The following is a 13394-nucleotide window of genomic DNA, read 5'->3' as shown; positions in this document are numbered from 1 at the left end:
AAGTGTTCAAATACTTTTGGCCCACTGTGTAGATTATCGTAAAAATACCATAGACTGTAAAAAATACCGATGGGATGTGGATGTCAGTAGCTTGCTGAGGCCCCCTGGTGGTGAGCCACTGCTCTAGACAAAAGACCTGCAGTACCGGCGGCTATCACCAGAGGTCGCGCTCGATATCATACACGTCATTCTTCCGTAGAGGTGACGTGTCTGTCTGTGTTTCATTGGGTGGACGCTGCTAGTGTTGCTCTCTTTCCCAGGTTTGAGTGAGTAGAGGTGGATTCAACTGCCCGGAGATCAACATGATGCGAGTTATACCAGCTATTTTGGCTTTATGTCTGAGCCTTTGTGCAGGTACTTTGCCATTTCTTTCAATCAATGTTAGATTTACATCACAATTCATTCTCAGCTTTCGTGTATTCGCTTATCAACCAAACAGGCTAACAAGAAGATGTTGCGAGCTACATCGAATTGATTCCGTTTTTATCACATTTATCCATTATACATCTTTATAACTAGCGTTTACTTGAATTCATTCAGCGACTAAACTTGACATGTAACTTGTTATTCGTAAAGACTGTACGCGTGACCGGGGTTTTCTCTCCTCAGCTGAGACGTGCACAGACCCAGTCATTTCTCCGTCTTCATACACGACCACAGACGCGCTCATCTCCTCTGAGACTGTGTTCATCGTTGAACTGAGTCTGGCGTGTGCAAACGGAGCTCAGGTGAGTGCACTGACGGTGCTTTACAGTTACATGTATTCACGGTTCATTTGTACAGAAAAGTGGACTGACCCAGCTTGTGTTTTGTCTTCAGAGTGTTGCCCTCTATGCAGACGTCAATGGCAAACAGTTTCCTGTGACCAGAGGCCAAGATGTTGGCAAATACCAGGTAAGGTTATGGTTTTAAAGGTATAGTTCACCCTAAAATTCTATCATTGCTCACCCTCATGTCATTCCAAACCCATAAGACTTCCGTTCATCCTTGGAACACAAATGAAGATCTTTTTGATGATCTCTGAGAGATTTCTGATTCTGTCCCTCCACAAAAAAACTTTACAATATGTTAAATCCACGGCTTCTGTAAAGGCATGATTGCTGTATATGATTAAAAGATTTAATTTAGGCTTTTATTCACATGTTATATAAATGTTGATCAGCGAACATGCATAGAGCACTCAAATGGTAAAGGGAAGCTCAACCGTACCTACTTGATGCACGAGAACAAACCTCATTGGTTTTTGCAGAAGCTCAAACGTGCTGCGTAACACATGGGAATGAATTCCCGTTGGTTCTCGCACGCTTCCGTTCCCCATATTTGAGAGCTCAATGTATGTTTGCTGATCATATGTGAATAAATGCTGAATTAAATCTGTTCATCATAAAAGCAATCGTGTCTCTTTGGAAAACTTGGATTAAACCATTTGATTCATTTCTTTTATGATTTCTTTAACTTTTTGAAGTGTTGGAGTTTTAGGTAAATAGACTTTCAGTGGAGGGATAGAAATCTCTCAGATTTAATCAAAAAATCTTCATTTGCGTTTCAAAGAAGGAATGTTAATGAAGCCGTAACTTGTAAAATCCCTCTACACATGTAACTAACTGCTCCATTTTTTTTTTATAATGTTTGTCCAGGTCTCATGGAGTGTTCCTCATAAGCAGGCCAGCTCTGGCACATATCAGGTCAAATTCTTTGACGAGGAGTCTTACAGCACTCTAAGAAAGGTTGGTTAAGAAATTATTGATTTAAGGTATAGATCACTTAAAAATGAAAATTCTGTCATTTATTACCCTCATGTCATTTCACATCTGTATGACTTTTTCATCTGTGGAACATTTAAAGATATTTTGAAGAATATATAACAACATTTACATTGTAAATAATGACAATGTTAATTAACTATCCCTTTAACATACTTGATGACACTGTGTGTTCGATGGCGCTGATGAATTTTTTGTAATGCTTTCAGGCTCAGAGAAACAATGAAGATGTTGATGCTATCAAGCCTTTGTTCTCTGTCAATGTGGATCACAGGGTGAGGATGCATAATCTTCATTGACAACAGCCTGCGTATCGGTGTAATGCAGGGGTCACCAAACTTGGTCCTGGAGGGCTACTGTCCTGCAGAGTTTAGCTACACCCATCTCAAACACACCTGCTTGAAAGTTTCTAGTATGCCTAGTGAGACCTTGATTAGCTGGTTCAGGTCTGTTTAATTGGGGTTGGAGCTAAACTCTGCAGGACAGTGTAATGCATTAACAAAAATATACCCCCCACACAGGTTAATTTTGCTACTAGTTTACTTTCTATGCTTTGTCTTCCTATATGTTTATTTACCACTATATATATGACTTGCAGGGTGCATGGAGTGGTCCCTGGGTGTCCACAGAGGTCTTGGCTGCTCTGATTGGCATTGTGGTCTACTACCTGGCCTACAGCACCAAAAGTGCTATCCAAGCTTGAGATGAGAAGAAAAGTCAATTTTCCACCATACTGTTCAAACTGGTCTTCAGGCATTCCACCTCCTGCCATTTTAATGCGCAGAGTTTAGTGCCATGGGCACCTTGGCTGAAAGGAGATTGGTTTGTTGTAGAGCTTGAGTGAAAGTATCGGTATGAACAGCAGCTGAAGTGGTGTTTTTTTATTTTCTTTTTTTAAACAGACACTGTCAAGAATTTAAGACTTAAATCTTTCATCTGTGCTATCATTATTAAACCTCAAAAGGTCAAAAACTGAGGTGATTTATCTGTGACTCATCATCATAGTCCAGTTCTGTATGTTGAAATGTCCCAAATATCAATGAAATTCATTGAATATGGGAATATTGGAATAAACATCTTTTCTGTAAGTTTTCCTGAGTCATTTAATTTTTGATGAAGAGCTCGTTTAGTTAACCACATTTACCCAATTAATATTGAGACGTTGTCAATAACTTTACATCAAACTACACTCCATACACCATAAATAAAACAGCAAAAAACTGATTTGTGAAAACTTTGCAAATGTTTCAATAATAAAATTAAATAATTGCATAAGTATTTGTTTTCTGGGATACTTGAACTTTATCTCAGGAGCATTCCAATTTTGCTAGATCTTACCACACTTTGAGTAGAGTTAACCTGTGCAAATTCAATTGAATGGATATGATTTGGAAAGGCCATACCTCTCAAGTTGAAAATGCATATAAGAGCAAAAACCAAACCATGAGGTCAAACGGACTGTAGAGCTCAGAGACAGGATTGTCAAGACAGATCAGGGGAGGACTACAAAAAAAAATTCTGCTGCATTGACAGTTCACAGAAGCATGTAGCCTCCGTAATCCTTAATGGAAGAATTTTGGAACAACCAGGGCCGCATTTCCCAAAAAGCATTGTAAGCCTAAGTAATAATTGACACAAATGGTCTCTACGCTCAACTTAGGCTTACAATGCTTTTGGGAAATGCAGCCTGGGACTCTTCTTAGAGCTGGCTTCCTTGCCAAACTGAGCAATCAATGGGGAAGGGCCTAGGTTAGAGTTGTGACCAAGCTGCTGATGGTCTCTCTGGCTCAGCTCCATGATCATATATGGAGATGGGAGAAATTTACAGAAGGACACATACCACTGCAACACTCCACTTTTCTGGGCTTTATGGCAGGAGTGGCCTGACTCAAGCCTCTCCTCAGTGAAGACACATGAAAACCCACTTAGAATTTACAAAAAAGCATCTAAAGGATTCAGGATTATCTGGTCTGATGAACCTCAGTTCCAAGCATCATGTACGGAGGAAACCAGGCACTGTTCATCACATGCACAATACCATCCAAACAAGTGTGGTGGTAGCAGCATCATGCTGTGGGGGTGTTTTTCAGAGGCAGGGGCTGGTGAACTCGTCAGGGTCAGATAAGCTCAACGCAGCAAAACAGAGATAGCCTTAAAAACCAGTCCAGAGCACTCAGAACCTCAAACAGGGCAGAAGGTTCACCTTCCAACAGGACAATAACCCTAAGCACACAGCTAAGACAATGCAAAAGTGGCTTATGGAAACTCTGTGAATGTCCTTGAGTAGCCTGGGCTTGAACGCAATCAAACATCTCTGGAGAAACCCTGAAAATGGCTGTCCATCGACGGTCCCCATCCAACCTGACAGAGCTTCATACCCAAAAAGACTTGTAAAGGTGCTTCAACTAAGTACAGAGTTAAGGGTACAAATACTTATGCAATGCACTTATTTAAGTTTTTCCTTTTGTAATAAAACTTTGTCACAAATCTGTTTTTTGCTTTGTTATTGTGGTGTATGGAGTATAGATTGATGTAAAATAAGACAGCAACAACAAAATGAAAAAAGAATAGGTATGAATACTTTTGCAAGGCACCACTTTTCTCACATACATATATTTACTACATATTTACAGTATTTTGAATATATTTTTGAGGAAGCAAATTAAACAAGGTCATGATTAGCATCGAGTACATATGGGATTGTCCATACATTTGCATCAATCCCATCGTCTGATGCACCTTCATGGGCAGAACCAGAATAGGCGGAGCTCAAGATAGCACACTATGCGACGTTTATTTCTGAGGTGGGTGAAGTGTGACCAGTCAAATGAAAAATATGCTAGCGATAATTCAGTTTGGTGCAAGATTGATTTTCCTACTCTTTCTTTTTCATGTTTAGTATATCCTACCAATAATTTGTCTGTCAGCGACGAATTATCTTACTTGTCCCATAAAGTGACAACCAGCTCCCCTCTGCAGGATGAGTTGGTTCAGTCCGCAAGCGCGCCGCGTCCATACTCGTTTCTATAACCAAACGTGTAGAATAAAACACGCTCTCCGTTTATTGGAGGCGACTCACGTTTTCTCTCACTTCGCCGTGTTTCACCACCTGAATGAGTAATAAATACAATTCAGCATAGCCATGTCAGTTTCCGAGCCACAGTCAGTGGACTCCGGCGGAGCGGGAGGGTATGGAGCCTTTTACCCGGCGGGATACCAGGCGCTGCACCCGGAGGAGCACGGCCTAGATCGCGGCTTCCGACTCACGGCCTTTTCCGATATGAAAGGATGAGGGTGTAAAGTCCCGCAGGAGACTCTGCTCAAACTCCTGCAGGGACTAGAGCCTGACCGCCCGCCCGGAGAGGACGGCGGCTCGGGGACGGGTGTTGGAGACGAGACCACTGATTTCGGGCAACTTGTTTCAGTTCCCCAGGGTCCTCGACTAGGTAAAGTATGAGCCGCGTGCTGACCTGTCACACCATCGCTGTCAAAAAGCGAGCGTACCTTTCGTTCTTTTGAGTCGGTTCTTTTCAACGAGTCGGTTCCCAGAACAAGAGTTGGTTGATACTAATAGTAAGAGCATTTGAAGTGAAGGGAGGTTTTGACTGATAGGACGAAAAATAAGTAATTTAAATAGCATAGTATTTTTAACCAATAAAACGTACTGGAAATATGTTTTTGACTTGATTGTATAATATAATTATATAAAAAAGATGCACTTAAACACTCCTATTAATGGAAAAACCTTAATAAGTTGCCATATGTTGTCAGCGTATGGCTTTATTTGGATGTAAAACAAACCCCACTGAGTTTTGTGAACTGGGTCTTAGAAACGAATGATTTAAAAGAACCGATTCAAGGAAATGAGTCAGACTTCCTCAACATTGCTTTCAAACTGATATACCGGTAATGTCAGATTGATAGTTAATCAACCGGTTTAGCAAAGAAATGCTTATTTATTGAGACTTTTTTGGGGGTGTATATATATATAAAAGATCATATAACGTCTGTGTTTGTAAAACTCTTTGTTTAACCTTTGACTTGTATCCTGTTAATTAAAAACTACTGGGAAGTTTAATATGAAAGAGATGTGAACTATGGACTCAGGCTTCAAGTCAGTGCTTACCACTGAAAATTAGATCACAATTAATTCTGCAAAAATGCTTCTTACCATTGCAAACTGAATGATTTTTATAAAGATTTAAGTCCCCATAGTATATGATTAGCTTCTATAAACATGCATGCACTTTGCACATGATTTTACAGTGAGTGAAAAATAATTCCACTGTTCTTGACTGCAGGTATTGGAATGGACTCATGTGTGATCCCTCTGAGGCACGGGGGTCTTTCCCTGGTCCAAACCACAGATTTCTTTTATCCTTTAGTGGAGGATCCTTACATGATGGTGAGTGAAATCTCATTAATGTTTTGCAAAAGGTAGCAGGCACCTCACAAAAGAGTGTCCAACTCATGTCAATTCTTTTACAGGGACGAATTGCCTGTGCAAATGTTCTGAGTGATCTGTACGCTATGGGCATCACAGAGTGTGACAACATGCTCATGCTTCTCAGCATCAGTCAGAAGATGAATGAGAAGGTGCGCTGGAATCTCTCTGCTTTCATTCTCGCTGTCATATACAAAATTTTTGCATGATGTTTTTGCAAAATTAGAAAGCTGAGCTATGAAATGGTTAATTTGATTTGTTCTGTGCCGATGTTCTCTCAGGAGAGAGAGCAGGTGATGCCTTTAATGATGAAGGGCTTCCGTGATGCGGCGGAGGAGGGCGGGACTTCAGTAACCGGGGGACAAACAGTCATCAATCCCTGGATCATTGTAGGGGGCGTGGCCTCTGTTGTGTGCCAGCCCAACGATTTCATCATGTGAGTGTTTCTCATGAATCAAAGGACTGGATATCTATATACTTGGTTCTGAATGATCTAGTTTTTCCTAAAGAAACATTTACCACAATTTCAAAAGGAATTATTCATTGTCTGACACTTCACAGTTTGTTTTTGTTTTGTAAATGCTCACATATGTCTGTGTGTATATATGCAGGCCTGAAAATGCTGTACCTGGAGATGTGTTGGTTCTCACTAAACCTTTGGGAACTCAAGTAGCAGTGAATGCCCATCAGTGGCTGGATATAGTGAGTATACATTTTTTATCTTTGGAATGATTGCTTGTGTGGTTTTTTCTCCCTTTCTCCTTTAAGTTATGAAGAGATGGCAACCTCATCTCATTTCTCTCTTTTACCTTTATGCTTAATTTCTTCAGCCTGAGAAATGGAACAAGATAAAGTTGGTGATTTCCAAGGAGGAGGTAGAGCAAGCTTATCAGGAGGCTATGCTCAACATGGCCACCCTCAATCGCACTGGTATGTTATTGCATAAGCATTATTAGCATGGATTATTTTTAACAATGGGGCCAATATTCATTACACACACACCTCCTAGTTTTGCAGCTCTGTTTGTACTAGATCAAATGGCCTATATGCGTACTTTCAAATGATGAGGAAAAGAAAGAAAAAATAAATATCTTTTGCAGTACTAATAAAGAAAGATACATTTATGTTTCATTTGTTGCTTAATTTAATTACTACAAGACCTCTCTAGACATATACACTACCGTTCAACAATTTGGGGTCAGTAAGATTACAGTTTTCAAAAACATATTAAGCTGTATTTTCAACACTGATAATAAGAAATGTTTCTTGAGCACTTATTCAGTATATTATAATGATTTCTAAAGGGTCATGTGACTCTGAAGACTGGAGTAATGATGCTGAAAATTCAGCTTTGCCGTAGAGCTCTACGATTCTGAATAAATTGATGATCACAATTTTCTTTTTTGTTTCAAACTAATTCGTTACGATTCTCCCATGAACAGATATCCAAACAAAATAACACAATTTACTAGAGGTTCTGACAAAATGTTAATTTTTGCAGTCTGTTTAAAATATTTAATTAGTTTGAATGAATGATTTAAGTGATTTTATTGGTTTGAATTAGGGCTGCACGATTCATCACAATTTACGTGTAGTCGCACTTAAATCGATTTGGCTTATCGTGATTTTAAAATCACAAAGGCTGCGCTTTTTGTTTTTATGCGCAGCTCGTCATTGATGTACGGCTCTGTAAACGCTCCATCTGAAAGCACTGTGAGTTTGGGCCACTTATAACGTGAATTTGAAAAAGCAACTCGCGTCAAACATCTTTCATGAGAAGCATTTATGAACCTCGTGTCCAACAAAAGTCAACATTTAATAACTTTTACTCCAAACTCACTTTCATAACAACAGTTGAACATCCTTCTGTGAGATAATGTGTCTTCTTACACAGAATAAGGCAGTTGTGTGTTTATTAGTCATGTTTAATCAATCAAAGCGTTTCAATCTTCTGTTTATTCAGCAACAGTATAGGGATTTCCTGGAATGATGTGTGTTATTGTACTTCTGCGGCGGGGCATACTTGGTGTGTCTGCGTGAGGCGCCTTCTGGCGTTCAGATGAAGCAGCATTTACTACCGATCAGCCGTGCTGCACTGACAAGCTGCACATAAAATAATCGCAGCCTTTGCCAAATCGCGTGTGGTTTCATTGTGATTGTGCATCCCTAGTTTGAATGAATGATTCAGTGACTCATAAATACTTCAATTTTTTCATTACTGGATGAATAGGAGTTTTATGAATGAATCTTTTGAATGCTGTTATAATTTGAATATTTGTAACACTGAAATAATGATGCTGTGATGTTGAAAAGCTGTTTGTGAAGCTGTTTCATACCGATAACTGCTTTCTCTGGGTCAGCGGCAGCGCAACGTGCCGGCGGGCTTTAGCATAATATTAACTATGACCACTGTTAAGCAGTGGAGTCTCGAGAAGCCAGGTTAACCCGGTACATTTTTCTGTTGAAATAGCAATATAGCAGGTGAATCATGTATCTGATGTATTACGATGTTATGATGAACTATATGCCTTTCTCCCCTGACGTTCTGAGTTGTTCAGAGTTTCTAAGGATACTGATTTTCAGAAGGCAGCTGATTATTAGCTGTTTGATAACGTAGTCAAGAAAAAGGCCAATCATATTAATTACCGTTATGTGTCTGCCGTTGTAGAGAGCGACATAAAACGCATCACCAATTTGAAACATCGACCTGTAGACAAGCATGTATGAGTGAGTGGAGGCGGGGCTCATTTGCATATTCATGAGTCCACGTATACTACATGAAGAAAGAGTGTAGTTACATTCAAGCAATCTTAAGGCATGAGTAAAAAAAAATAAATTCCAAGGAAAAAACTTTAAATATGCCATTTTGGTTATCAAAGATGTGTTTTAAGGAATAAAATTATTGACAACAGGGGGACTTTACAATATATTACAATAGAAAACAGTTTAAAGTGTTATAATATTATATTATAACCTTACTGACCTTAAACCTTTGAACGGTAGTGTATAAGGTTTTTACAACAGGTTTAACATTGTTTTTATTATTTTTTTCTCTCTCTCTCTCCAGCTGCAGCCTTAATGCACAAATTTAATGCACATGCTGCTACGGACATCACAGGCTTTGGGATCATAGGTCACGCACGGAATCTCGCCCAGCAGCAGAGAAATGACGTTGCCTTTGTCATTCACAACCTTCCCATTATCTCCAAAATGGCCGCAATCAGCAAAGCTGGTGGCAACCTATTTGGGCTTTTGCAGGGCACCTCTTCTGAAACATCAGGTGAGAGTCACAGCTCTGTGCACAAACACAATCGTTTTAAAGTGAACTAAGAATTATCATCATAACTTTGCAATTACACTGAAAGTGGGCTTAACATAATCAGCATTGGATAATTTCTTTGTAAATAAAGATTGTATTCGCTTCAAATACTGTAACAAAAAGCACTGTTAGTCTGTCGTTCTCCCTGCATCATCCCAACTGACAATCTTAAATGTGAAGTGAAAAGTAATTTAAAATGTTCAAAGATTTGTATCTTTTATTTTCTATACGTGTTGTAATCAGTAATAATAAATTAATGGTAAGTTGAAGAATTAAATTCTTACTAAACAGCTAAAATATATTAAAATACAGTTGACTAACAATATCGATATTCACATTTGTTCAAATTAAATTGAATAAAAATAAATGCACATGGGATTCAAGGTCCTCCACAAGTGTTTTACGGTATTAACATTAATGATTAATCAAATTAATCATTTATCAATTCCTGAAAATGAACAATCCTGGTCAGTAGAGATTTCTACAAGCTCTTGGGTAGATAAAATCTTTTCCTGCCTCTCTCAGGTGGCCTGTTGATCTGCTTGCCACGGGAGCAGGCAGCCCGGTTTTGCGCCGAGATGAAATCAAGTCGTGTGGGTTTGTCGGGAGCAGTGGGGCAGGATGGAGGGGTGGGCGATGGGCAACAGGCTTGGATCATTGGCATCGTGGAGAAGGGCAGTCGCTGCGCCCGCATCATCGACAAACCTCGGATCATAGAGGTCCCGTACCGTGGCTCTGTGGTCAACGCGCAGGAGGCGAGCAACAATAATGCTAGTCCTCCTCAGGTTCAGCAGACATAACAACTCCACAACGCCACAGGGGCTCTCTCAGTGATCATTATTCTTTACCCCTGACCCTGACCCTTACACTATGATGATCGATTTGAATGTGTGTGCTCATAACAGACATGGTGTTTGTGCAGGACAGAGCATGTGTGGTTACTCTTGCTGTCCATTCCTTCCCCCCGTTCAACCAAAGGGTTGAGAGCAACAGACCAAAAATATTTTACCTGACCTGGTGGGAGATGGAATGGACAAGCTAACGTATTTTCATCTCTCATTCTTTCAAACACACACACACACACACACACCCACCTCCACTCTGTTTTCTTTTTTTTTTTTCTTCCAGGTTGACTGTTTAACAGCTATTCTTTAAAAGAATAGTTCACACATACCATAAAAGCTAACTGAAGTTATTAACCCTAATGTTGCTTTAAATCTGTATTATGTTAAATGCTAATTTTTATTTTATTTTTGTTGAACACAAAAGGAGGAAATTCAGGCAGGCATTTTTCTATAAAAAAAAACAGTGAAATCACATCAGTCCTTCTGCACTATATTTCAAGTGTTTTGAGGCCACTGCAAAAAGTGATTTTGTCTGATATTCCAGTACGAATGTCTAATCATTCTTAAATTAAGAAAAATCTTCTTGAGAAGCAAAATGACATCTTGTTTATGGAAAAAGTATCAAAAAGAAGTGATTTTATACTTAAAAACAAGAGAAAAATGTTAATGGGGTAAGAAAAATAACCTTGTTTTAGTTTTCTTACCCCGTTGGCTGATTTGTTTTTATTGTTTTAAGTTTAAACTCGCTTAATTTTGATACATTTTTCAGAAAACAAGACAAAATCTTATATTTGTGTTTCTCAAGTCAGTGTATGAATGCTTTGAACTTTCTGACTAAGAAAGTGAACAGACAAAATTAGTTAATATTTGTGACCTGTTAACTCGAGATTAAGCAAGTAATTGTTATATGGAAAAAGGGCTCAATTCTGCTTTTGTGTTCCTCTGAAAACATCATACAGGTTTGGAACAACATGAGGGTTAGTAATTAATGAAATAAAACTTTTTTTGTTGCGGAAATGAGAATGAAACCATATCCAGAGCTTAATTATTTCTACTTGATGAGGTGGAGGCTTTGAGACCTCACACTAAAATGAAGCCGGGTTTACTAAGAAAACATTCCCAGTGAGTTCCTGATTCTTTGAATAGCAAATATCCTTAATGACAATCAGACGTGTGTTTTTTTTTTAAGCCATCTGACAAACGTGTCAAAGAAACACTATCACACCAATGTATCCTGGGGCCTGAGTAATCATAAACGTTGGATTAGTTGAGATATTTAGTGGTACAATCAATATTTATTTTGACAAAAATTGAAATGCAATTATCCAAATTTCAAGTGTTTTTAGGTGGTGTTTATCTTGTATCCAATCAGTCTGATTCATCCGTCTGTTTTAGTAGGACATTCTTGTAACATTCAATTATGTCTGGTAAAATTAGGTTATAATGTTCTGTCTTGTGGGTCTTTTTCCTCAATAGAGTGACCTTACACTAGTTAAAGTAGGTTAGACTGGTTCTTCATTCATAAAAATATGGACAATGTGTCATGGTTTTAGGGGCAGCAGTTAATTTTGAATGATTGTGGTGAGACATATGGATGATCTTTTTCTTCTCTCTCAATAAGTCTGTTGATTTTGAACAGAAGATAAGGTAGTCTGGTTCTCCCTCTTGTATCTGAGAAAGGGTTGAGCAGCTTTCTCCGGTCCAGCGGGTGAGCCCAGAATGCCAGTTGTGCTGTTTGAATGGCTAGGACAGAACAGCAGTGTCCACAGTCCTCTTTATGACACCTCTCTCTTTAACCCCAGCTCATGGGACAGGTGAGGTTGATGTTAGATAGGAAGGGATAGGCTGAACTGCCACGTTCATTCTCCTGGCACTGGTTTTGTCATCGCAGTTTTCATTCATTAAACCAATGTGACTCAATAAACTTGTAATTTCTCTAAACTGACTCTATTATTCATTGAAGCTTGAAGCTTGTTTCATGGTCTCTGTTGTTGACTGTCTAGATGTGTTGTATGTAGTTCACCACAATGTGTCAGCAGTGTGCAATACTAAGATGGAAGCGGCCAACAGAGTCTTGGCTCTGTTCTCTTTATGTATGGCTTGTCTCAACATCATGTCATTCTGCTTTAGTTAACATCTTTTTAAACTCAAATGCAGTAATTGACAGTTGAGTGTTTGATAAACAAAGCACTTTTAAGCGTACGGCAATTGTTTTTTGAGCGAGGGGACACTGAAAAAGAACAAATGATCATAGTTGTCAGAAATGTGCATGATCAGAAACAGATTTTTTTCATCTTCTGCCAGTAGACAGATGTAGTTTGAAACATTTGACTTTCATAAAATTTGAGGTAATATTAAGTAGGAGTTTTTCATTTGACTGGAAAGTACATTCTAATTTCATTAGTGGCAAATAAACATCACTTGACTTCTATCTTAAGTTGCATTTGCTGTTATTAGGTTCATGCAGAGAAAAGCAGAGTGCTGGAGAATACACTGTCCTTTTAGAGAAAAATTTCGTAATTTTCCATTTGTCATCTATCCCTCAGAAAAATTAGAGACTGTTCCAATGCTTCAGTATGTGTATCAGCTCGATATGAAAACTTATAGGAATTTGTGAAGGCAGATTTCTTCCCATTTCTACCCTGTCCTTTCACTTTTAGGTGTTGTCTTCTTGCCTAAATCGGCAATTAGACCACTAAAGATTATCATTTCTCTTTTTATCGACCTAAAACATTTTGTTTACCAGCTCTTCTCCTGCTATCATCCGGTTTGATTTTATTAGGAAAGGGAGAGATACATAATCGCTCACTCCGGACATATTTTGTTTTCCCTCTTCACATTCTGCAACCCCTCTTTTCTCTTACATAATGTCCTTTTTTGGTGCAGTTTTTCACTGTGAGGAAATAGTTTAACAGCTTCTGATTCCATTCATTGTCTGTTCACTGACTCTGTCACCATGCCCGGTCTAAACCTGTTCAGCAGAAACCTTGGTGGACCAATTGTTGCACTGTCCATTGGTTCTC

At 38.9% G+C, this 13394-nt stretch overlaps 2 protein-coding genes across 3 annotated transcripts; both read left to right on the top strand.

The window, feature by feature from the left end:
* The first annotated feature begins 196 nt into the window (after positions 1–196).
* Positions 197–2854, top strand: ssr4 (signal sequence receptor, delta). Of its 2 annotated transcripts, none has more exons than XR_013819078.1 (6): positions 197–354; positions 610–728; positions 820–894; positions 1638–1727; positions 1973–2115; positions 2245–2854. XR_013819078.1 is itself a non-coding variant. In XM_079850100.1 (6 exons), the coding sequence occupies exons 1-6, from the start codon at positions 303–305 to the stop codon at positions 2464–2466; spliced, it is 507 nt and encodes a 168-aa protein (XP_079706226.1). In that variant the 5' UTR covers positions 197–302; the 3' UTR covers positions 2467–2854. The 2 variants fall into 2 exon arrangements, 1 of the variants encoding a protein (XP_079706226.1); XM_079850100.1 differs by having other exon boundaries at positions 1973–2038; positions 2362–2854.
* A 1917-nt stretch (positions 2855–4771) lies between these two features.
* Positions 4772–12312, top strand: sephs3 (selenophosphate synthetase 3). The gene is made up of 8 exons (XM_079848789.1): positions 4772–5209; positions 6065–6168; positions 6252–6359; positions 6489–6643; positions 6819–6909; positions 7038–7137; positions 9275–9487; positions 10052–12312. The coding sequence occupies exons 1-8, from the start codon at positions 4906–4908 to the stop codon at positions 10324–10326; spliced, it is 1350 nt and encodes a 449-aa protein (XP_079704915.1). The 5' UTR covers positions 4772–4905; the 3' UTR covers positions 10327–12312.
* The last annotated feature ends 1082 nt before the right edge of the window (positions 12313–13394 follow it).

The sequence above is a fragment of the Squalius cephalus genome, assembly GCF_949319135.1.
Source record: "Squalius cephalus genome assembly, chromosome: 18".
Lineage (NCBI taxonomy): Eukaryota > Metazoa > Chordata > Actinopteri > Cypriniformes > Leuciscidae > Squalius > Squalius cephalus.
This window is presented reverse-complemented; position numbering and strand designations above follow the sequence as displayed.